Genomic DNA, 24,022 nt, shown 5'->3' with positions numbered 1-24,022 from the left:
GACACACACATACACCTCTACTGCCTCATCTCCACTGTTTCCATCCCATAAAGCAAACAGACTCGATCTGAGCCAGAGGTTTTTAACAGAGCTGGTTTTGCTGCAGCTGGACTGAATCTCATCCTGAGCCCTCTGACCCCCCCCACCACCCCACCCCCTCCTCGTCCTCTTTCATTTCCCTCTTCATCCTCTTCATCCTCTCATCCTCTCATCCTCTCATCCTCTCATCCCCCACCCAGCAGCAGCAGCAGAGTCAGGTGAGAGGCCGTAGCTGAGGATGAGGATGAGGAGGAAGAAGCTTTCATCTGGTTTCTGTCTGTAGCTCCAGTTGCTTCAGGTTAAACAACATTATAGTAACACAACAGTTCAGTCTGTGGACAAACTGCTGCTGCAGCCTTTAATCTGTGATGTTGGTGCACTGAGGAGGCTTCACACATACACATAGACACATATATATCCATATATCCATCCATACCATTGAGGGGCAGAGGGTTGTCTCCTCCTGGATGAGGGAATCCAAGTCGACCTGCAGAGACACAGAGACAGAGCTTTAAAGGTACAGTATGTAGGAAATCTAAAGCAACTGGCTGTAAAATCCTCCTAATATGTCACAGAGACTCAGGAATAATGGCAAGGAAAGGCAAGGCAAGGCAATTTTATTTGTATAGCCTGTTTTTACCACCTAGTGTGTCTCAAAGGGCTTTACATCCCATCATAACAACATCCTCTGTCCTTAGACCCTCACATCCACTGAGGAAAAACTCCATGGAAAACCCTTTTAACAGGGAAAACCAGGAGAAAGCTCAGGGTGAGCAACAGAGGAGGGATCATCACCCAGGACAGAGATGTTGTTACAGACAAGAAACAACTCACCAACAACAATCCTACAGCCAAGATATTCGCATTAAAACATTTTTTTTTGCAGACTGCAAATCATGTTTATGTTTTGAATTTCTATTTCTTGGTATGTGTTGCCACCCAGCGTTTCTCCCAGTCACAGTGTCTGTGGCGTTTCAGCCTCCGGGTTGCCAGTTAAGCTTCCACTGAGCTGCAGCTACGGCTGGGAGATAAAATGAGATCGTGAAATTTGAATTTGAATTATTATCGGTTATTATGGTCATATTTCCTTGATATCACACGGTAGAAATAAGCGGCTTGTTGCTCTGCCGCATCGAACGCTGCGCCGCCAGAAATGCGGCCGCCATCTTGAAGCGGTCGTTCCACTCAGTCCAGCAGCAGCAGTAACAGGATGCAGAGCACCGAGCAGCATATTATTTCTGTTCTAATCAGCAGAAAACCATGGAAAACAGCTGCTCTGGGGATTACTTTTCACTAATAAGATTGAACATTACTATTGGTTGTATTTTGTGAATGGAATATTTATTTATTTATTTATTCTCTCTCTCTCTGACCTGATATGAATGGATTCTCTGGTTTATATATATTTTTATTTTCTCTAACATATAGCTTGTATCTCTATATATTTATTCATTACAGGAATGCTGCTCTCTGATCAGTTGCTGCTCTCTACGGGCTGTTATTTCCATAGACATATATACATGGTTATTTCTGTATAATGAATGGTTGTCAAGTGTAACACACCGTTGCTAGGGACGCCGCTCTGATCAGCGCAGCACAGAACAGAGAAACTATGCAGGATATTTACCTTATGTTTCGTTTTTACCTTCAGTAAACAGCTTGGGACTAATAGTGATGTTAGATAAATGACTTGTAACCTGTTACAGAGAGAGTAGAGGCTCCTTCCACATCCTGGCTGAAAACCAAACCTGCTGATCAGATCAGAGCCTGTAGTCCGCCACACAAACACGCCCTATAAACCTATATCTTGTTTATGACAGATAAGACTACACACATTGTAACATATATGTGATAATCCATCGATCCAGTTATTGATTATAAAAGGCTTTGTTGAAAACAAACGGGAGGAGGCTCAGCAACACAGCGGAGAGGAGACCAGACATGCAGATGTGCTAAATTATAACATTTATAAATCCATAAAAGTAGTATTTTGATCAAAATTATGTTTCAAATGAATTATTTCACTCGTACGCCGTGTAATAGGCGGGATCATGTTCAGTAAGTTATTGATTAAATGCACTGACACTAGTGAAACTATCAATCAACAGATACACTGAGTGGAGCGGTAGACCGGTCCAAGATGGCGGCCCCACCGCTCGTCAGCGCCAACAGGCCCAGCGTTCGATGCGGCGTCTACTCTTTATATGTCTATGGCAGAGATGGGACCAAGTCACACATGTGCAAGTCTCAAGTAAGTCCCAAGTCATTTTTCTTTGGGCAAGTCAAGTCAAGTCAAGTCACAGGTTATGTCAAGTCAAGTCCAAGTCAAGTCACCTTATTATTGCAATTTCACCCGCAGAATCTAATCTAAATAAAGTGAAGACAATATATTAGAATAGAATAGAATAGAACATCTATTATGTCTTATGTCTTATCATGTCTTATAATGCATTAATGAGCCTCTTCATACCTGATCTGATCACAAAAGGTTAACTCCTACTACATCAATAGAATAGAATATAAAATCTATTAGCTATATTCTATCATGACAACACCACTCTCAGCCTGCACTCATACCAAGTAGTTAGATATTAATTTGATATTTTATATTCAAAAGTCAAAGAATGTGTAACATTGAAACATTCCTGGATGCTAAGTGACAGGCAAACAGCTGTGTAGTCACTGCAGATTCTGCAGCAGTGAGAACGTGAGGCTGAAGCAGAGGAGATTTTTTAATTTTTTAAAAAGGACACGTTAGCTCCTCGCTATGGTAACGCTGGTAACAGGTGACTGTTAGGTCTATTGGTTGCTGTGCGTTTGTCCCGACTCTGAACAGCGGCGGCGACGCAGCGTTAATGAAGCAGCGTCACCAGGCCGCTCACCGTCACTGAAACTGCGGATGAAATCTCCGTTTAAAAACACTGAGCTGCGAGCGTGATAGCACGCCATGGATGTATTATATTATAATAGATCCATGTAGCACGCTGCAGCGACCCTGACGGCCCCTCCGTACCAAACCCCCTCTCACTCTCTCCCCCTCCCTCTCTCTCTCCAGCGGTCCTTTCAAAATAAGTGCATAAAAAGTCTGAGGAAAAAAAAAAAAAAAAAAACACCGACTGAGCTGGTGCCGTGCCGGTGAAAAATTCAGCGGTGGCGGCTGGTCATTCAAGTCATTCAAGTCATCGTGTCTCAAGTCAAGACAAGTCCCGAGTCTTTAACCTTCAAGTCCGAGTCAAGTCGCAAGTCTTTTATTTTTTGTCAAGTCAAGTCAAGTCGCATCAAAATAGCGACTCGAGTCGACTCGAGTCCAAGTCACAGTGACTCGAGTCCCCATCTCTGGTCTATGGGCTACACAGCTTGCTGTTGTGAGCATGTAGCCTAGTTAGTAACCCTAACCCTCAGCACATCACTGAGTACCATAATAATAATAATAATAATAATAATGGTTTACATTTATATAGCGCTTTACTATTGATACCCGACACCCAAACCATCATTCATTCATACAGGAACATAACAGGAAACATGTTGTTGTGAGCCCGTTGAGCCCAAGTCACATTTAACACTGAGCTGCTCACAGGCCTCACACACACACTCACACACACACACTCTCTCACACTCACACACACACACACACACACACACAGAGTACAGCTCCATGTTAGAGCCGACCCGCTCCAGAGTTATGCGGCTGTGTGGCTGCAGAGGGATAATGAGATGAAAGAGCTGAAATAGTGAAACCATTGTTGTGTGGTGGCCGAGCCGCGCTGTGATTGGTCGACACCACAGAGCCTCGGTCACATGGTTCAGCCTGCTGGCCCCTTGTTGTTTTTAGCTCATCATACAGCCCATTGGGGAAGGAACAATAACTTATTTAGTAGTAGTATTTTATCTTTATTCTATTTATTTATGTATTTTTGAATATAGTATATGCATATCTTTTGCACTAGAATATTTTAATTAATTCTATTTTATTTTATTCTATTTAAATTCTTAATTCTATTGGTATCCCTCCCTTTAAACTATTTCTGGTACCTTTATGTTCCTGGTGTTGTAAATGGACCTTTACTGCTCTGGACAATAAAAACACTTCTGATTCTGAACACGTTGGATCATCAGTTTCACCTTCGGATGTTCTCATTTTAAAATAACCTGAGTTGTGTTTCATAGCGAGGTCATTGTGACCATAGATATATACAATATATATATATATAGATAGATATAGCTGCTGCCTCTGACGCTGCGTCCATTGGAACGATACGTCAACGCGGCGGCCATCTTGAACCAGGGGGAAGCCGTGTCTACTTCCTGCATTAGGCAGACGTCTATTAACCATTAACATCACCACAACTCACTGAATATTCAACCAAGTTTCAAGCTGTTTGGTTTATTATAAATGTCAGACAGATATTTATGATAAAACAAAAAAAAATGTTATTTTTTATATATATTAAAGGGACAATGAGGAGTTTTGTAAAAGCGAAGTGTTCTCCTACTACATTTATGAGCCTCCGCACCGTGAAATTCTTTGACCGGGTCAAGACAGACTCATGTTTTCATTCATCAAGAATTAAAGTCAGAGGTTGGAAGACGATCACATACTGTCGTAGTTCCCACCATAAACGGAGATTCATACGGCGGCGTTATTCTCATGACTCGCCACGAAACCGAAAGTAAAGAAACGCTGGTCGGCTCGCCCAGCATTTCCACCACCACTAATAATAACAAAATAACCATAGAGACAAAACCATAGATTTATCTAAAATGGACCATTAACAAGTGGTAACGGAGATTCATCCACATTAATATCAGACTTTTTTATTGTCGCGGAATTTTTCGTTCTGCCGCTGGAGAAACTCCTGGTTGTCCCTTTAATACATACACCCACATGCATACACTGAAATGTGTTGTACAAGAGTCTGACTGCTGCTGTTGTCCTCTCTGTGAACCTGATCTACATGCTGCTGCTGCATACATGTACATGTACACCAACAGTTAACACACATGATGCACAAGCACACAGCGGGGTGTGTGTGTGTGTGTGTGTGTGTGTGTGTGTGTGTGTGTGTGTGTGTGTGTGTGTGTGTGTGTGTGTGTGTGTGTGTGTGGTGGCTGAACACTGGGATCTTTCTGTCAGTCAGGACAAAGCTGGAAGCGTTTCAAAGCCTCTTCTACTGTCGACGGTCGGTCTGTTCAACATGTTCAACATGTTCAACATGTTCCAGTGGAGGAGACGTTAACACGCTCTCTCTCTGGTTATTACATTATCACTACATTATTACTACATGTTCACTACATTATTACTACATGTTCACTACATTATTACTACATGTTCACTACATTATTACTACATTATTACTACATGTTCACTACATTATTACTACATGTTCACTACATTATTACTACATTATTACTACATGTTCACTACATTATTACTACATTATTATTACATTATTACTACATGTTCACTACATTATTACTACATTATTACTACATGTTCACTACATTATTACTACATTATTATTACATTATTACTACATGTTCACTACATTATTACTACATGTTCACTACATTATTACTACATTATTACTACATGTTCACTACATTATTACTACATTATTATTACATTATTACTACATGTTCACTACATTATTACTACATTATTACTACACGTTCACTACATTATTACTACATGTTCACTACATTATTACTACATGTTCACTACATTATTACTACATTATTACTACATGTTCACTACATTATACTACATTATTATTACATTATTACTACATGTTCACTACATTATTACTACATTATTACTACATGTTCACTACATTATTACTACATTATTATTACATTATTACTACATGTTCACTACATTATTACTACATTATTACTACACGTTCACTACATTATTACTACATTATTATTACATTATTACTACATGTTCACTACATTATTACTACATTATTACTACATGTTCACTACATTATTACTACATTATTATTACATTATTACTACATGTTCACTACATTATTACTACATTATTACTACATGTTCACTACATTATTACTACATTATTATTACATTATTACTACATTATTATTACATTATTACTACATGTTCACTACATTATTACTACATTATTACTACATGTTCACTACATTATTACTACATTATTATTACATTATTACTACATGTTCACTACATTATTATTACATTATTACTACATTATTACTACATTATTATTACATTATTACTACATGTTCACTACATTATTATTACATTATTACTACATGTTCACTACATTATTACTACATTATTACTACATGTTCACTACGTTATTATTAAATGTTCACTACATTATTACTACATTATTATTACATGTTCACTACATTATTACTACATTATTATTACATTATTACTACATGTTCACTACATTATTACTACATTATTACTACATGTTCACTACATTATTACTACATGTTCACTACATTATTACTACATGTTCACTACATTATTACTACATTATTACTACATGTTCACTACATTATTACTACATGTTCACTACATTATTACTACATTATTACTACATGTTCACTACATTATTACTACATTATTATTACATTATTACTACATGTTCACTACATTATTACTACATTATTACTACATGTTCACTACATTATTACTACATTATTATTACATTATTACTACATGTTCACTACATTATTACTACATGTTCACTACATTATTACTACATTATTACTACATGTTCACTACATTATTACTACATTATTATTACATTATTACTACATGTTCACTACATTATTACTACATTATTACTACACGTTCACTACATTATTACTACATGTTCACTACATTATTACTACATGTTCACTACATTATTACTACATTATTACTACATGTTCACTACATTATACTACATTATTATTACATTATTACTACATGTTCACTACATTATTACTACATTATTACTACATGTTCACTACATTATTACTACATTATTATTACATTATTACTACATGTTCACTACATTATTACTACATTATTACTACACGTTCACTACATTATTACTACATTATTATTACATTATTACTACATGTTCACTACATTATTACTACATTATTACTACATGTTCACTACATTATTACTACATTATTATTACATTATTACTACATGTTCACTACATTATTACTACATTATTACTACATGTTCACTACATTATTACTACATTATTATTACATTATTACTACATTATTATTACATTATTACTACATGTTCACTACATTATTACTACATTATTACTACATGTTCACTACATTATTACTACATTATTATTACATTATTACTACATGTTCACTACATTATTACTACATTATTACTACATGTTCACTACATTATTACTACATTATTATTACATTATTACTACATTATTATTACATTATTACTACATGTTCACTACATTATTACTACATTATTACTACATGTTCACTACATTATTACTACATTATTATTACATTATTACTACATGTTCACTACATTATTATTACATTATTACTACATTATTACTACATTATTATTACATTATTACTACATGTTCACTACATTATTATTACATTATTACTACATGTTCACTACATTATTACTACATTATTACTACATGTTCACTACGTTATTATTAAATGTTCACTACATTATTACTACATTATTATTACATGTTCACTACATTATTACTACATTATTATTACATTACTACATGTTCACTACATTATTACTACATTATTACTACACGTTCACTACATTATTACTACATTATTATTACATTATTACTACATGTTCACTACATTATTACTACATTATTACTACATGTTCACTACATTATTACTACATTATTATTACATTATTACTACATGTTCACTACATTATTATTACATTATTACTACATGTTCACTACATTATTACTACATTATTACTACATGTTCACTACATTATTACTACATTATTATTAAATGTTCACTACATTATTACTACATTATTATTACATGTTCACTACATTATTACTACATTATTATTACATTATTACTACATGTTCACTACATTACTACTACATTATTACTACATGTTCACTACATTATTATTACATGTTCACTACATTATTACTACATTATTATTACATTATTACTACATGTTCACTACATTATTACTACATGTTCACTACATTATTACTACATTATTACTACATGTTCACTACATTATTACTACATTATTACTACATGTTCACTACATTATTACTACATGTTCACTACATTATTACTACATTATTACTACATGTTCACTACATTATTACAACATTATTACTACATGTTCACTACATTATTACTACATTATTACTACATGTTCACTACATTATTACTACATGTTCACTACATTATTACTACATGTTCACTACATTATTACTACATTATTATTACATTATTACTACATGTTCACTACATTATTACTACATGTTCACTACATTATTACTACATTATTACTACATTATTACTACATGTTCACTACATGTTCACTACATTATTACAACATTATTACTACATGTTCACTACATGTGACGGGGGGTCAGCACTCAGAGGAAATGTGCTGTAATGATGTTTTTCTTTCTCTTTGCTGTGAGGGGAAAAGGAACAAGTCACTTTGTATCTCTGTCTGACTGCAGACATGAAAACAAGGAGGAAGCAGCAGAACAACAACAACAGGACTGAGAGGACCAAGAGCCAATCAGAGAGAGGCAGAGCTACAGGAACACCTGAGGGTCACACACCTGTCCACGTAGCAGACCTACACACACACACACAACCCAGCAGGTCCACACAAGTGTGTCCCAGTTGACCTCTGACCTTTTATAGTTCATTCAGTAAATCCTGTGATAGCAGCTTTAATCTGCTTCACCTGAACCAAACTGACCGTCTATATGGGACAGGCTGTTATTTCATTGAGAACTAATCTGACGCTCAACGGCCGAGCAACAGGACCGGACGCACCGGGTTCAGGTCCAATACATTTAATAAACCTAACATTTAATAACGCTGGCTTTTTTTGTTTTGTTTTGGCAGCGTTGGGGCAGAGAGTTAACCCTGGTGAGTCCGGATCGGGTCTTAAGGGCCTTTCACACCAAATGCGGCAGGCGGTGGAAGGCAGCGGCAAACCCATTCATTGTGTACGTGCTACCGCGGCGCACCGGCGAACGGCTCTGCGCCGAGCTGAGCAGCACGCGAGGTGGGCGCATGCCGCGGCGGCGCACTGCACCCAAATTAAAAAATGTTTAATCCGGACACAGCGCGCTGTGACGACATCTCGGCGCGTCCAATAGGAGAGGATGTAGTGGAGTCTGAAAAAAAATCAGCTGCTTGCAGAGAGAAAACAAACGGCCAGACGTTAGGGTTAGGGGGTTAGGGGGTTAGGGAGTTAGGGGGTTAGGGGGTTAGGGGGTTAGGGGGTTAGGAGGTTAGGGAGTTAGGGAGTTAGGCAGTTAGGCAGTTAGGGAGTTAGGCAGTTAGGGAGTTAGGCAGTTAGGGAGTTAGGCAGTTAGGCAGTTAGGGAGTTAGGCAGTTAGGGGGTTAGGGGGTTAGGGGGTTAGGGGGTTAGGAGGTTAGGGGGTTAGGGGGTTAGGGAGTTAGGGAGTTAGGGAGTTAGGGGGTTAGGAGGTTAGGGGGTTAGGGGGTTAGGGAGTTAGGGAGTTAGGGAGTTAGGGGGTTAGGGAGTTAGGGAGTTAGGGAGTTAGGGGGTTAGGGGGTTAGGGGGTTAGGGGGTTAGGGAGTTAGGGGGTTAGGGGGTTAGGGGGTTAGGGGGTTAGGGGGTTAGGGAGTTAGGGAGTTAGGGAGTTAGGGGGTTAGGGGGTTAGGGGGTTAGGGAGTTAGGGGGTTAGGGAGTTAGGGAGTTAGGACCAGACGTTCAGTTAAAGTGACAGGATGCATGAAGTGAGTTGTCATCCTCCTGAGGATCAGACCAACTCTCTCTAACAGGCTGTTAAACTGCTCCCTGCTCAGCCTGACGCTGAACTACACCTGGAAGCGGTCGTTTTGTAGCTCCTGGCGAACATATCTTTGTATATACCCCCCCAAATCCTGTCTTGTTTGTTCGGTCGCTGAGCAACCTGCGCCATATGTGTGAGCGCTGCCGCCCTGCTCTGCGCCTGTCTGCGCTGTACCTCGCGGTGGGTGCAGCGCATACCGCGCTGGGTGTGAAAGGCCCTTTAATGTTCAGGTAGAACGTTAGTGAGCGTTGGCTAATGTTGGTTAACGTTGGTGAGCGTTTAGTGAACATTGGTGAACGTTGGTGAGCGTTAGTTAATTTGGTAAGTGTCGGTGAACGTTTAGTGGACGTTGGTGAGGGTTAGCTAACGTTAATGAACGTTGGTGAATGTTTAGTGGACGTTGGCGAGGGTTAGCTCTGACACAAGAGGAAACAGATTCACATTGAAGTGAGAACATGTTATTCCACATGGTTTCAGTCCAACACAGACTGAAGCTAGGAGGCTAGGAGGCTAGGAGGCTAGGAGGCTAGGAGGCTAGGAGGCTAGGAGGCTAGGAAACCACCAGGCGTGTAATGAGACAGTGTCCTCTGTTCATCAGGTCAGACAGCAGAGGAGGACCTGACATTTCCCATGTTTTGTGTTTGAAGCAGAAGTAGTGGTTTTATCCAGGACCAGAGAAACATGGCCGACATGTTAAAGCTCCAATGAATTACTGTCAGTTACACACCAACAAACTACAAACAGCAGCAGCTACGTGTTGTGTTCAATGACCCGTTGGTGTGGATCAATAACCAAAGTCAGTTACAGTTCAGACTCAGACTGATGATTCCTTCTCAGTCTCCACTAATCTAACAATCAGAATAACCACTGATCAATGACACTGATTCACAAATGAAACGAGTTTATAAAAGAGAAGAGGAGGAATCTCTCTCTCCGTGACTCCTCCCTCTCCTCTCCTCTCTCCTCTCTCCTCTCCTCTCCTCTCTCCTCTCCTTTCCTCTCTCCTCTCTCTCCTCTCCTTTCCTCTCTCCTCTCCTCTCCTCTCTCCTCTCTCCTCTCCTCTATGGAGGTCAAAGAAAGAGGAGAATGTTTCTTCTCTGTGTTTTAAAAGCCGTTATGTTATCATCTGCAGCCGAGATCATGAGACTAATGAAAGCCAGAAGCTTCAGTTCAGACGAGTGGGAGTGTTTCCATCTGCAGCACCAATCCCCTCTCTCACACACAAAGCCCTCAGTGTCCGTCGGCCGCGGCTGCTTCTCAGAATGCATGAGGAAAGGAGGTCATACGTACTGCAGCATGCTCGGCCACAATGAATTGTCTCAGCAGTGAGAACAGCTTTGTGTCGCTGCCGAGGACGTAGGAAGACGAAGGCGTCAGCTGACTGCAGGGACAGACTGACCTCTCTGCTCATTATTATTATTATTATCACAACCATAAGAATAAGAAGAATAATAATCTGATCTGTTTCATCTGCTGCTGGGTTCATTTCACTGTCCACAAAGACAAACTAGACTAGTTCAGCAGCAGTTGATCTGACACCACTGGACCGATATCTCTGTCAACCAGAGATGCGCGGTTTGCGGACACATCCGGACTCTGCGGATAAACCGCGAGTCGAGCGGGTGACATGACGAAAAAATATATTTTAATTAGATTCGGGCGGGTGGCGGTTGAACCAATTAGGAAAAATATATACATAGTTAAAGCAGAAGTCAGCCGGTGGGTTTGGCTAATGCTGCGTTCCAGGCAGGCTTTTGAAACCGTAAATTACAGCTTCATGTCACAACTTACGACTTTGTAGCGTTCCAGGCAACAAAAATTCAAAACTACGTGCAGCCTGTCACGTGTGTGTATTGTTTTGCCTGGTGCTGACGGACCACTTGTTTACATAGAGGCTTGTTTATGCCGTTACGTGCAGCGGCTGTCGTCCGTCTGCCGTCTGCCCAATTTCACCTGAATGCAGCATGAAAAATATACAACCACAACGCTAGATGGGAGGAATTCCTACACAATGCACCTTTAACCCTTTCTCCCTCTTCTCCACAGCCCAGCAGCTGCAGGCTTCACTTTATTAACAACTGTGTCATTATGTGGTACCAAAGAGACACACAGACACACACACAGGCTGCTCACCTTTCAGCGTGTCCTGCTCGGCCCTCATGATGTCGATCAGCGAGCTCTCCAGAGTGTTCATGTTGAAGCTGTCGAACGACCGCGTGCGTTCCTGAAAACATACAAGACACACAAGACACACAACGGGTTCATTTAAACTCCTTGTTTTAGATTTAATCTTCTTTACATCTGTTTAAACCGTCACCTCCTTGTTTTAGATTTCATCTTCTGGACTTCATTCCTCTATGAACATCCCTCTCTCTGTCAGAGAAGGAGCCGCCTCATTTCATTTCATTCCTTTAGATCTCCATTAGCTTTGGCATAGGACCTTCACAGATGAACTATCCATTGCAGTAGATAAATACAGAAACACATCACACCATAAACACAATATGATGAGAGCTGGTGAAAAACACCATCTCTGATCTCTGCCTGCACATAGATCCACAGACAAGTGCGCACGCTAAATGCGCTATATGGCGCTAATTGCTCAGCTGCAGCGCTGTATCGCCCCCTTCAGATAATAATGGACTGCGTGTCAGTCCCCCCTCACTTTATCTCCACGTAGCCTACCCGTCTCTCTCCAGCTGTCCTTTCAAAATAAAAGCCGGGGGAAAAAAACAAAACACCGACTCCTCCGTCCTGTACTGCGAAGGAGGCTCAACATCGCCAGGCTTTGTGTTCATGTTCCAGCTTAACAAAACCTCAAGCCCCGGCCCGGGTTAACACGGTAGGTTACGAAGCTGGTTATCAACTTGCTCCTGACGCGAGGAGCGTAGGTATTCCCTCATCTGAACATCTGCAGGCGGAGACGCTCGGAGGCCGCCTCAAAATTTATAATGCAGAAAAAACCCTGGTCTGAGTACGCTGATAATTTTTATCCAATGACTGAGCGACTGTGGGACACACGTGCTTTTGTTTACAAAGTTGATCCGCTTGTGAAAAAATGCAATGTGAATACAAACCGCACCAAGTAAAAAAAAATTTAGTCCGCACCAAAGCAAGTGAACTATCGGACTTTCCTGGTGTGAATACGCCCTTAGATTTTTTTTTTTTTTTATATTCTATATCTATCTGTGCCTTTTTAATGTATGATCGGTGCTGTGCTGCTTGCTGGAACCTCACAACTCACAACGATCTACAAGACAAAACAAGACAAAACAAAAACAATACAAACAACATATACATATTACTGGACCTTATTCATTTCCACAGTGCAGCTATTAACCATAGTAGTGAAATAATCAGATGTTCAAAAACATCCGTTCCTCATAATGACATTAACTTACAGAAACAGCACCAACACACAAGCAGACTGAAGATATTTCTAGTGAATCAGACAAACACTGACTGATTGTACCAAATAGCTTCAGCTGTTTGACTAATAAATGTTCTTTCAATACATCTTTAAATCTGTATTTGTCCCTCATACAGAGCTCCACTACTTCCTGAACTGAAACCAGCTCCTGTACTTCCTGTCTCACATTATTGGACAAACTGATGAATCCAGGTGAGTCTTAATGGATTCATCAGTTTGTCCAATAATGTGAGACAGGAAGTAAAGGAGCTGCATGAAGCCTGTGTCAGAGTTTGGTGTAATGAGAGAATATCACGGCCTGTCGTCATGTACTGCTTAAATATAGTAGTACACAGCAGTACAGTACAGTAGTAGTATACAGTAGTAGTATACAGTAGTACACAGCAGTGTAGTACACACACAGACACACACACAGACACACAGACACACACACACACACACAGACACACAGACACACACACACACACACACAGCACAGACACACACAGCCAGCTCGGTGCTGATAAGGTGTATATCTGGACTCCACCCAGAGTCATGAAGCTTCTGACAAACTGATATCTGCTCCACTTCACTGTCCTCCTTCTACATCAACACACACACCCTAACACACACACCACTGCCCCCCCACCCCACCGTACTGCCCCCCCACCCCACCGTACTGCCCCCAACACAGGAGTAGATGTGACGATCCGACCGGTCTGTAGCGCTGTGTTCACCTGTAACCAGGTCGGCTCATATCGAAGCAAACGTCTCATAATTCAAATTAAAGTGGATTAACAACAGAAATGCTTTTTCATTCTCAAAACATAGCTGCAAATAAAATTAATAATCAATAATCCAAACTGCATTTTCATTTTCTTCTTCAAGAGACTGCTCATTCTGTGACTGAATTAAAATAATATAGAAAAGGACGTTTAAGATTTGATTAAACGGTCTAAACGGTCACTTTCTCGCAACCCTAACCCCTCGTGTTGCTTCAGGGTTTAACCCCTCGTGTTGCTTCAGGGTTTAACCCCTCGTGTTGCTTCAGGGTTTAACCCCTCGTGTTGCTTCAGGAGTCGACGGAGGAGGAGGAGGATGCAGAGAGCTGCTGCTGCTGTTGCCTAGCACCAGGCTGCACACGGTGATTCATCATCAGCTTCATCAATCCTGCTGACCAGCAAACAGCTGACCTCCACACACACACACACACACGGTCACCAGCAGCCTCGGTGTGTGTGTTCTTCAGGCCGTAGATGAACCAACATGAGCCGTGTCACCACAGATCAACCCTCAGAGTTCCTCCTCCTCTTCCTCCTCCTCTTCTTCCTTTTTGTTGTTGTTGTATCATAAATATGTGTCTGACATTTATAATAAACCAAACGTCTTGAGAATCGGTTGAATATTCAGTGAGTTGTGGTGATGTTAATGGTTGATAGACGTCTGACTAGTGCAGGAAGTAGACACGGCTTCCCCCTGACCAAGATGGCCGCCGCGTTGACGCATTCCACTCAATAGAGCTGCCTGGGAACATCTAGTCAGTATAAGGGTCATTCCGCCAAAAGAGTGCCATTTGCTCATTGTAACTCTTAAAAATTAAACTTCATTTTTCATTCCATTTCAGTATAGAATTTTTTAATATAGCATTTTTAATATATGCATTTTTGAAGACTGAGTAACAGCAATGAGGGTAACAGCAATGAGTTTTTAGAATAAAATCAGCAATTGTGTGAAATCTAGCCAAATAGCATCTATACTAATAGCCTGAGCACACAGAGCACATTCTGAGGATTTAACTGAATATTTTACTTTTGATATCAACAAACACTGTCTAGAGATAATTTAGGTAACAGGAATGAGTTTTAAGAGTGACGGACCCTGACATAGCTACAATATCATTCAATTTCAGGAAAAATAAATTACAGAATTTAATTTTGGTCTTCCCATGACTTTCAAAAGACCTAAATGATGTCACTTCCAGCAGAACATGTCACTGGTGGAATGGTCCAAAACTTTTAGAGTGTAGAATGTGTTAAACAGCACTGAGTGAAAACCTGGGGACGGGACTAAAATGTGAATTTTAACCAAAATATAATTAGGTTTTAATTTAAAAAATGTTATATAAGTGTAGATATAATATAAAGTCACACTAATATGCAAAAAAAATGAGATTTTAGAAGCATTTTATTCATAATGCATTGTGGTAAACTATAGCGGTTGGCTCTGGGGACATGCAACAAAGGCTGTTTCAGTGCTTTGAAAGCCTTTTTATAGTAATTAAAAATTATATATCTTTAATTTCTACAGTGATTCATGTGTATGGTGCTTTGTTTATTAATTAAATGCAATTTATATTATATTATTACATGTTTTTATACATTTCATATGCTGGGGACAGAAATGGCACTCTTTTGGTGGAATCGCCCATATATATATATATATCTATGAGACCAACTCTCCACGCTCTGCACAGGAGGCGGAGCTTCAGACGGCTGCTGTCGACCTTATCTCCGCCGTGTGACATCGAGGATATAATTACGACCTTAGCCATTATTGAAATCAATCAAAATGTTATCGAGATGGTTTAATCTCCCAGCTCTAAGTAAATCCTTCATCGACTTGTGTTTGTAATGATATATCTTAACAGGGTGAAACGTGAAACGAGACGACTCAGAGACTATTGGACTCTGTCATCACAGGAGTCAGGTTAATGTGTGAAATGTCCCTTTAATTCCTGATCCTCCTCACACACATGAAACCTCCTAAACTGAAACTAGAGTGAAGAACAGAACGGCTGAAACAACCGACCAGACGCTCCACTCCGACGACGGGAGCAACGGCTGCTGCAGTGGATCAACGCTACAACAGGAAGTGGAGTAATAGAGTAAAATACATTAATACATTAATACATACGAGTATTAAAGGGGACCTATTATGCTCCTTTTTGCACAAACTAAAATAGTTCCTGGGTGTCTTAAAGACATGTCTGTGACGTGCTTCTAAGATCAAACATCACAGCATTCTCAAAAACGGGGCTCTGCAAAACGGTCTGTTTCAGTGGCCCCTCCCTTTAAATGCAAATGAACCACTCCCTCAGCATTGCGTTACCATGACGATGTCTACCTACTAGTACCTATACTGATTTGGCCAAAATGTAGTATGCAAACAAAAGCTAAATCTGCAGTAGGCAAATTGCCAGATCTCCAGTATGTATCTGACCAGTCTACATTGTGTAATGAAATGTGCCCGTGACCTAGTCTCACCCTAACCAAAGATGTATAGAGTAGTCTTTGCCATGTAGGCTACTGTAACCATGTAATATAACTTAATAAAATAAATTTAAAATATATGCAGACTGGTCAGTTCATTGTAAAACAGTTATTTATTGATGTAAATGTGGTGATTTGTGCACATAGACTACAGCAGCACTGCTCCTCTCCTCCTCCTTCTCACAGCTTCACTTTTCATTCAAACTAATTCAACTGCCACAAGATTTCATCAATGAGACCAACATTCTGCTAAATAGACTAAGCACACGGCGGTAAACGTCTAAAAAACCTGCGGGTATGTTTATTAGTAGAGGTCGACCGATAGTGGATTTTTAAATTCCGATATAATAACGATAGTTTGGAGCAGGAAAAAGCCGATAGCCGATTAATCGGCCGATACCCCCCCCCACCGAAAAAAAAAATTATATATTAATAATTAATTTTTTTTAATTTTTTTTTTTTTTTATAATAATATATAGCTATTAGCTAGTGTAAAACTAAAGGATGTGGGACACTGAATCATCCCTGGACCCTGTGAGTGACGAACAGCCGAACTCCACACGTGAGTTTGTTTACATCAGAACAGCTGTAGTGAGGACGTGACGCTGCAGGAGAGGAGACTGTAACTAAACAGGACGTCAGCTCGTGGTGTGGTTACGCCGTACATTAACAGGTGACTGTTTCACTACAATCAGCCTACTGTGTGGAAAACCCATCGCCTGTAAAAAGAAAAACCACGCTGTAATGATCGTGATCGAGTTGGATGAGTGTGTTTGGAGCTGACGGGAGGAGAGAAAAAAGAGAGCGAGACGCACGTAGCGGCCGTGATATGACGACCCCGTCCCCGCTGAGGGGGAACTCTGCTGTTTTGGAACAGGACCTAAACCAAGTCGAGTAGAGCCCATAGAGCCCAACTTTGTAGTGTAAAGAGCCATTATTGTGCGTCTGTCCCAACTCTGCGGCGCTCTCTCTTCCTCCTTCCCGTCTCTCTCTAGCTGTCCTTTCAAAATAAAAGCACAAAAAGCCGGAGGGGGGAAAAAAAAAAAACACTGACTCGTGAGCTGGTGGCGGTGAGATATTTAGCGTGGCAGCCGCCACCACATTATCTATGCAGGAACCCTTATATGATTAAGAGAAAATACTACAGTGTTTCTCATTAAATAACAAGAGAGTTTGGTTCCAGTCAGCGCCTCCACCTGCCGCCTCTCTCTTACTGCGGTCGCACCGCACCTACAGTAGCCTACCTTCCCTCACCTGGGTCACTTCTCTGCTGCTGCCGCTGCACAGGCCCTGTCTCTCTCTCTCTCCCCTGCTCTGTGTGTGTGTGAAGAGCAGCCCCGCCCCTCAGTGATCAGAGAGACTAGAGCGGCAGGGAAGAAGCAGTTTATGGCGCTGTGGAAAAAACTGTAGCCATCGGCCACTATCGGAGCCAAGTTCCGCTGATTCCGATAGTTTGTAAAACGTCCTATCGGCGCCGATTAATCGGCCAAAACGATTAATCGGTCGACCTCTAGTGTACACTTCTAAATAAAACTCAGTAAAGTGACGCTACAGCGCTAAAACATGCAGGGAAGAAGCAGGAAGTAGTCCGCTCCGCTCTCCGCTGTGACACCAGCCACAACAGAGCAGCATGGGAGGAGGCGGGGCCGGTCTATGGGCTGGAGCAGAGACCTCGGCATGACCATGTAGGGGAGTCCGGCACGCATCGACGTAGACGCGAGCTCATGTCAAAAAAAAGTCAGCGCAACCGAGTGTAACAGGTGTGCAGGGAAATCCAAGAGAAATCCCAATAATCTAGCAGGGTTTACCTCCAAATGCATTAACCTCAGGATATGACACTTCCACGGCCTCTAGAACCATTATCCAACATTTAAACATATATAAAAGTCTGAAAAGCTGGAAAAGCATAATAGGTCCCCTTTAAAGGATATTACAACGTATACGAGCCAGTCAGAGCTGCAGCTGTTAACTCTGGTTTCTGAGAGGAAGAGAGGAGGAGAGGAGGAGAGGAGGAGAGGAAGAGAGGAAGAGAGGAAGCCCAGAGCAAAGGAGGGAAGGAGGAAAGTGTCAGATGAAAGAGAAGGAGTGATGGAGAGAGAGAGGAGGAGGAGGAAGAGGAGGAGCAGTGAGCTAAGACAAAGTAAGAGAAGAAAAGAGGGAAGGAAGAGGAAACAGGTCGAAGCTTCTGATGATGTAGAGATTCAGTTTCCTCCTGGTCAGAGAGTTTCAAAGGCCTGAGACGACGTTAAATACTTAAATACCCCGACTGGAGGAAACTGCCCCGGACCCAGAGGAGGAGGAGGGGCAGGAGGGGCAAGAGGAGGAGTCAGGGTGAAACAGGACTGAAGTGAATCCTAAATACACTCTGACTCTTTAAAGCAGCTTTCCCACTAATCTGACAGAATCATTTACTGGACATCACAGAAACAACCGTTTCAGAACAAGGTTCCTTCAGCAGGTTTAAAACCTACAAGACAAGAAATGACCACAACTGACCCTTTGTCAAGTCGTCCACGGTTACTGTTGCTAGGTTGGACAAACAATGGTCACGGAAGGGTTAACTCCCATTGGAAACCGTTGAAAATGAGGCAGATTTAAATAGAGAGTAAGGAAAATTTGAATTAACTTATCCACCACTTTCCGGAGAACGACGCTGGGTGTCGCCATGACACTCCATTACATTTTAGATTAACGTTAGCTGGGCTAACTGTTAGCCGTTAGCAGTGTCTTAAATAACTCAATAAACGGCCCATGAAAAAAATATTTTCTCCAGCGGATATCCTAGTTCCAACATGACTGAGCTAACTGGAGTAGTTTCATGTCGTGTCCCACAACGGGAGGGTTTTAACAGCTGACGTCCTGATGTTAGCTTAGCTACCGCCGTTAGCTTAGCTGTCAGCAACAGCAAAGCTAACAGCTACGATAACCATGACTAATTACAAAAACGTGCACACAGAAATAGTAATGTTTGTTCAATAATTCGTTTTCTAGACTTAACAAACATCAGATTTAGTCAAAACGGTTTTGGCAGCCCGGAGCCCCCACATTTGGTACCTACACCGGTGGCTAACGCTACCAGTTAGCCGCTAACGCTACCAGTTAGCCGCTCGCTAGAACCGGTGGCTAACGCTACCAGTTAGCCGCTCGCTAGAACCGGTGGCTAACGCTACCAGTTAGCCGCTCGCTAGAACCGGTGGCTAACGCTACCAGTTAGCCGCTCGCTAGAACCGGTGGCTAACGCTACCAGTTAGCCGCTCGCTAGAATGCTACTAAAACCCACTTCTGTTGTGGTGTGACGCAATGGATCATGGGAAAATAAAGTGGTGGATAGGCACAGCTGGTGAATGAACCCCGATACACCGATTTCTCACAACCCAATGTTGTTAAGGATGTAATAGATTACAGTTCCCATGTAAACAGGAATACGCCTGTTTGCTCACACAGGTAAAGGGATATTCTGAATGTTTTAGACAGCAGATTATTGACGTTAACCTGAATATGGACTGCATGTGAATGTAGCCAGTGTGTTAGTGTGAGTTGAGCCTCAGCTCTAACGTATTATGGGATGTATCAGCAGACTGAGTCAACATGGAGGCCGAGCAGAGCCACAGCTGAGGATCGACCAGAGGAGCTGGGTGATGAAGCAGCTAAATATTAATGTGGATGAGGCTGTAATGATTTGCATGAGCTTCACCCCGTGACTCCAACAACAACAACAGTCGGTCTGTTCATCCTGAGCCGAGACTTTCATCCTGCAGACACGTCAACAGTCCAACACGTCAACACACTGCTTCCTGTTTCATCCTGCAGACAAGGTCTCTTGCTTCTTTTGAACAGAAAGAAGAAGACAACATGAACGTCATCGCTCTACTGTCTGGTAGAGTTGGACAGGACTGTGTCAAAGCTTCACACCGATTACAGACGTGAAATAACCACGTTCAGGTGTCAGAGTCTCTTTCCTCTACAGACTCGATGCCTCTATCTGACTCTGTTGAAGTCACCTGTGTCTGGTATCTGCATTCACCTGCTCTGCTTGTGCTGAACCACCTGCATGTCGACGTGGTCGGCTGCCGAAGCAGAGGAGGAAGTTCAGCTGCAGGTCAACAACAACACACTGTCATCAATCTGCTCCATCGACACATCGTTGATGACGTACGAGTCTCATCTGATCAGTTCAGACTGCAGACGTATCGGCTCATATCTGGTCTGTGTCTGGTTTATTTCCACATATAACGGCATCTGGAGTGTATATATATATATTAGGGCCGGGACTTTAACGCATTAATTACGATTAATTAATTACACAAAAATTAACGCGTTAAAAGAATTAACGCATTTTAATCGCACTTATTTAAAAAAAAAAAAAAAAAAATTTCAAAAATTTTTATTTATTTTTCCTCACGTGTCTACGTGCGGTGCGCCCGCACGCGAGAGAGGCGGCAGTTTGAGAGGCTGACTGGCAGAGATGAGAGCTGGTGAAACACTAGCATGGTTATTTAAAACACCATCTCTGATCTCTGCCTGCACATAGATACACAGACACGGCGCACGCTAAATGCGCTATATAGCGCTAACTGCTCAGCTGCAGCGCTACATCTATGACCTGTCACTGTCACAGGTGCAGCTCATCTCATTATGACAGGACTTCACCCTCAGAGCTCTGTCTTCAGACTGTCCTGACCTGTCCCTGAACATCACACAGGGACAACATGGAGCTGCTGTGTGATTGGTTACTGAGTTTTATTAATGTTTACATCAGGCTGAGTTCAACACATCAGTTTATGCTGCTGTGATTTAAGTAGCCTAGTTAAATACTACAGTAATCATCATAGTGTATTGGAAGGAAAGACCATTTAATCTGTATGTATCAAATATCCATTAATGAATTAATGGATAATTTGCATCCCTGGTCTGTTGGTCTTGGTTAAGTACCACCTTGAATGCTTAAGCTTATGTATTCAGTCATTCAATGGTACTAAAATCCATGTTCTCACTGTTCTCAGGTCAAATATTTATATGCGATTAAAATGCGATTAATTGCGATTAATTAATTACAAAGCCTCTGATTAATTCGATTAATTTTTTTAATCGAGTCCCGGCCCTAATATTATATATATATATATATATATATATAGTTTACAGGTTCATGTCCAGAGGAACCAATCCGAGCTGGGCCACGTGAACCTTGTGGCGTAAAGACAGATGAAGAGTCTTCAACGAGCTACGACGCAGAACAACGACGCTGATCTGAACGAAGAACCAAAGAGTTGAGACGTTTCCTCTGTGTACAAACAAACAGGCGCTACGCACCGTCTGCCGCCGCTACGGCTTCGCTTTGGTTGTGAGCGTGCACGACGCTCGTATACATCATTACGCGTTACATCATTACAACAACGACCCCGTGCACGAAACGCAGAAAACCTCCTGGATGTACGGTGCAGGTTTGTGACCAATAGAGTTTTCATACTCATATGATTCCTGAATCCTCTGGCGAGCGACTGGCAGCGAGCCGAGCGCTACGGCAGATCACCGGCGCCGTGTTGGAGACGCTGCGTTCAACGAGTCAAGGTCGTTTTCACCGCTGACATCATCAGGTTTCATCCATCCATCCCTGACCGTTTTTTATTGAGCACTGTAGCACATTATCACACTGTACTATATTTTGGTTTCGTTGTGTTCCCAACCCATTCTAGCACAACTCCATCAAGAAACCCTGTCCTGGTCTTTGCCTTGTTGCATCTTCATCCATCTTATCCATCCCATAAACAGTCTTTTTTTGGTTTTTTTCCTTTGTCATAGTAGCGTCATGTTAATCGTCTCTCTTTGTAGTTTTTTTGTCTGTAGGTTTCTGTTGGATACATGTGTGTTTTTCCTGTTTTTTGAATTCTGTTGCTATGTCCTTGTGTTTATTTTAATGGCTTTTACCACCTTGCCAGGAGGAAGACAGTCTGAAACTAGCCGTTGGCTAACACTGGCACCTTTACATTTTATTATGTCCATTAATGTGCATTGTCCTCCTTAAATAAAAATAAATAAAAGAAGAGACGTGTCCTGTGTGACGACATAGAAACCTGAGCAGGTGAAGCATCGAGAAGCAGCCGAGACAGAATCATAATCGAACCGAGTCGTCACATGACGCCATTTCATTCTGGATCTTCATCCTGATTGGTCGTGTCCATGTGATGCAGCAGCAGATGGAGGCCGGACTGGGCCCCTGTAACCATGACAACCACCACCACCCCCACCACCATGAACGCTGAGCTGGATCAATACCAGGAATCGATCAGTCGATCACCTCCTCGGTCGTATCAGTGAACCAGCAGCAGAGTCAATCTGATCAATCACCTCATCCAAGACATCCCATAATGATTCTCTCTCTCTCTCTCTCTCCATAGCAGTGTGTGTCCTTCTCGACCCCCCCTCCCCTCCCCCTCCCCCCCCGTATACGTGGCTCTCAGCTCTGCAGTGACAGAGACTCATTAGTCATCATCATCACACACTCTAGCATCATGTGAGTCTCTGCACACACACACACACACACACATACACACACACACACTCACACACACAGACACACACACACACCTTCCCCTCCCCCCCTCCTCTAAAAATAGCTCCTATACCACACGCTGTAATAAAATTAACAGCTGACACATTAATGTTTAGTCAGTCAGGCGGCACGCGGAGAAATACACACAAAGCTTTAACACACACACACACACACACACACACACACACACACACACACTTACACACGCACACGGTGTGTTTCCATCTTCCCTAGAAATGTGAATAACCTAAAGCTGGTACTGGAAACCTCTCAGACATCACTAAAGCATTGTTACGCTCTCATGAGGAGGGTTTTTATTCAGACGTATCGATGTAAAAGTGAATCAATGTGAAAGTGTTATGGAAATAAAAATGTCGAAAAGTGTATTGAGATAAACAGGGATGCAAACGGGTCAGGACCAAAAAAGAGAGGAATTGTCTGGGGGGGTTCTCACCATTAACATATAATTACATCACGGAAAAGTCAATTCCCAGTAGTTCAACCCCAACCAAGTGTTGAGTGCATATAGATGGACATAGTTTTCAGAAGGCCAACATTTCTAGATTAAAAATGCTTAAAAAAAATTTTTTTTAAATCCATTGCAATATTTCAATTTTGGAGATACTGAATTTTAGGTCTTCACTGAATGTTAGTCATAATTATTACTATTAAAATAAACTGAATAATGGACATTTGTTAGTTTC

General features: G+C 41.4%; 1 protein-coding gene across 1 annotated transcript in view; it reads right to left on the bottom strand.

Moving 5' to 3' along the window:
• cpeb4b (cytoplasmic polyadenylation element binding protein 4b) overlaps nt 1–24,022 on the bottom strand; it is a 67,624-nt gene that overhangs the window by 34,154 nt on the left and 9,448 nt on the right. Inside the window, exons 4-5 of the mRNA XM_085796966.1 lie at nt 12,224–12,314; nt 476–526 (exon numbers count right to left, since the gene is read on the bottom strand). Coding sequence (XP_085653092.1) covers nt 476–526; nt 12,224–12,314 — 142 coding nt within the window. The remainder of the gene's footprint in view (nt 1–475; nt 527–12,223; nt 12,315–24,022) is intronic.

The sequence above is a fragment of the Trachurus japonicus genome, chromosome 14, assembly GCF_045865225.1.
Source record: "Trachurus japonicus isolate A0001 chromosome 14, Traja_1.0".
NCBI classification, from domain to species: Eukaryota; Metazoa; Chordata; class Actinopteri; order Carangiformes; family Carangidae; genus Trachurus; species Trachurus japonicus.
This window is presented reverse-complemented; position numbering and strand designations above follow the sequence as displayed.